General features: G+C 46.3%; 1 protein-coding gene across 1 annotated transcript in view; it reads left to right on the plus strand.

The window, feature by feature from the left end:
* The window catches only part of Arid4a (AT-rich interaction domain 4A), a 73,786-nt gene that overhangs the window by 57,266 nt on the left and 14,155 nt on the right, over positions 1-2,365 (plus strand). The window contains exons 20-21 of the mRNA XM_010641448.3: positions 1-108; positions 297-401. Of these exons, the coding sequence (XP_010639750.1) occupies positions 1-108; positions 297-401 (213 nt within the window). The remainder of the gene's footprint in view (positions 109-296; positions 402-2,365) is intronic.

Below are 2,365 nucleotides of genomic sequence, written 5' to 3' on the forward strand. Positions count from 1 at the left end.
GCACGGCCGAGGAGTCCCCCGAGGGGCCCGCGGCCGGCAGCTTGGAGGCCGGCGCAGGCCCCGCTGCCTGCAGTTTCCTCGCACAGGAGAGAGAGAGCAGAGAGAAGGGTGAGCCTTGCCGGGAGAGGCGTTGCCTTTTGTTAAAACCACACCTCGATGCTTAGAGTTTTAAGCACTGTCTTTCATTTTACCGTGTGTGTAGTGATCAGTGTGGAACAGACAAGGAAATAAACCGCTGCTCTTTTTTTGTTTTCTTTCTTTCCTTTTCCGTTAAATTCTCTCTCCCCTTATTTCAGGTCAGAAAAGGCCAAGTGATGGAAATGGTGGATTAATGGCAAAAAAACAAAAGCGTACCCCAAAACGGACAAGTGCTGCAGCCAAAAATGAAAAGAATGGAGCAGGTTGGTGTTTCCACGCTGGCTGTTGTGCGGTAGTAGTCACTTCTGCAGTTGGGTGGTTTGATCATTGGTTTGTTATTTTCTGAAAAAGATCATTTTGGTTGGTTGGTTGGTTGGTTGGTTTTTTTTGAGATAGTATCTCACTGTGTAGTCCAGGTTGGTCTTGAACTGGTGGCACTCCTGCCTCAGCCTCTGAGTGCTGGGATTAGGGGCGTGTGCGGCCACACCCAGTTTGAAGGAGTCTTAAGAGATGAGACCAAAGCAGTATATGATTCTCACTCGGATCCCGTGGCTATGAAGTGTACCTTTGTGTCAAGCGGGGCTCTGAGGGTCAGATGGCGGTCATATATCAATGCTACTTTCCCAGGGTTGACAGTGCGTGATACTTCTGTAGGATTAATGGTGGTTGTAAAGACATAACCACGAATTCAGAGATTGTTTTCACATCAAGAAATGTAGCCTCTACTCACCTCCCTGGAGTGTGGGAAGGGGTTGGACCCACTTCCAACGTGAGAAGTGGTGGTGCCTTCAGAGGATCACGGCCAGCACTGCAAAGTCCTGCCTACCTGTCGGATCCCTTCCGCTGGGGCAAGTTGGCTCCCATGCTGGGAGGAGAAGCGCTCGAGGTGAGGGGCCGAGGAACGTCCGTCCGGGTATCTTGGAGACACATCCTCCGGCCTGTGCCTAAGGCCTGGCTCTGAGTGCAAGCGCAGCCTCAGTAGGTTTCTGAGCCGACTCAGAGAGCTGAGCTGCGTCTGGAGCCTGCCCTCAGACACCGCGACGGGTTTGTTTCAAACACTTGTGGTTTTAAGCTCAGGGTTAGGGGCCAGTGTGTAATGCAGCAGGAGATAACTAGCGCCCAGAGAATATTTTTGCGAGGAATCACACACGAGTACTCAAGGGTGGTAAGACTACTTACTCTCTAATAGGTTAAGTAAAATTTCTTGATGTTTTGTAAGTCTGAAGATTATTTCAACTAAGAAATTAAAAAGATTTAAAAAGGAAGGAAAGAAGGGTACAATTCTACTGTTTGGAAAGAATCTTTGGCTTCACTAAGGCAATAAAAGGAAGGACAAAATTTAAAAATTTGGAAAATCGCTAGGATTCACTTATGAATGAGAAGAAAGAGGGCCAAAAGTAATATAGGATGTCCCTGCACAGGACAGAAGTGGATCAGCGACAACGATTCGTCAATTAGTGAACGCCAAGTGAGTTGGAATAAGAGCCGGGATTTAGCTCAGTGGTTCCGTCCCTACCTTGCAAGCACAAGGACCCGATTTGAGCCGCGGCCCCATACCAACAAAAGAACAAAAAAGCTCTAGAGTTGTAATAAGAAATTTCGGATGCTATAGAATTGGGCCAGTATTGTTTGGGACCCTTAAAAGAGCAGGAGATGAGGTTAGAAAGCCTGCAGGTCTGGACAGTAAACAGTTTTTCTTTAAGAAATGTGACCCTAATAAAAGGGAAGTGTCCACTGGAGGGAAATTTCTCTCCTCTCTTCCTCTGTAAGGTTAGGAAGGATCTAAGCATGTGAATAGCCTCTGGGAATTTGAAAGTGAAAGAACATACGCAATTGATGTAGGAACAGTGTAGAGGGCTGGAGTCACAGTTCTAAGAGTAAACGAAGAGTGTTTCCTCCAGAAGAAGATGTCTCTTTCTGAGGCAAGAAATGAAAAACAGTAAGAACAGATACAGATATGAAAGGACCTGGAGAATTGAGCATGCAGTCTTCACCTTTGCTTTTTCAGTAAGCAAGGTTGGCTTTTGGCTTTTGAAACAGAGGGTATAGAGTTTGAAAAAAAGGAAAATTGAGAGTTCCAACTTGTCATGGAAAACCAAAGCCTCCCCTAGGACAGATTGGTGGGAGGGAAGGCAGGCTTGCAAATAAACAGCTTCTCACATCGTACTCTTAAGAGTAAGGCTCGGCGTTCTGTCCCTGGTACAAAAAAAAAAAAAAAAAAAAAAAA

This window comes from Fukomys damarensis, unplaced genomic scaffold (assembly GCF_012274545.1).
Source record: "Fukomys damarensis isolate Sample0158 unplaced genomic scaffold, DMR_v1.0_HiC HiC_scaffold_21, whole genome shotgun sequence".
NCBI lineage: Eukaryota > Metazoa > Chordata > Mammalia > Rodentia > Bathyergidae > Fukomys > Fukomys damarensis.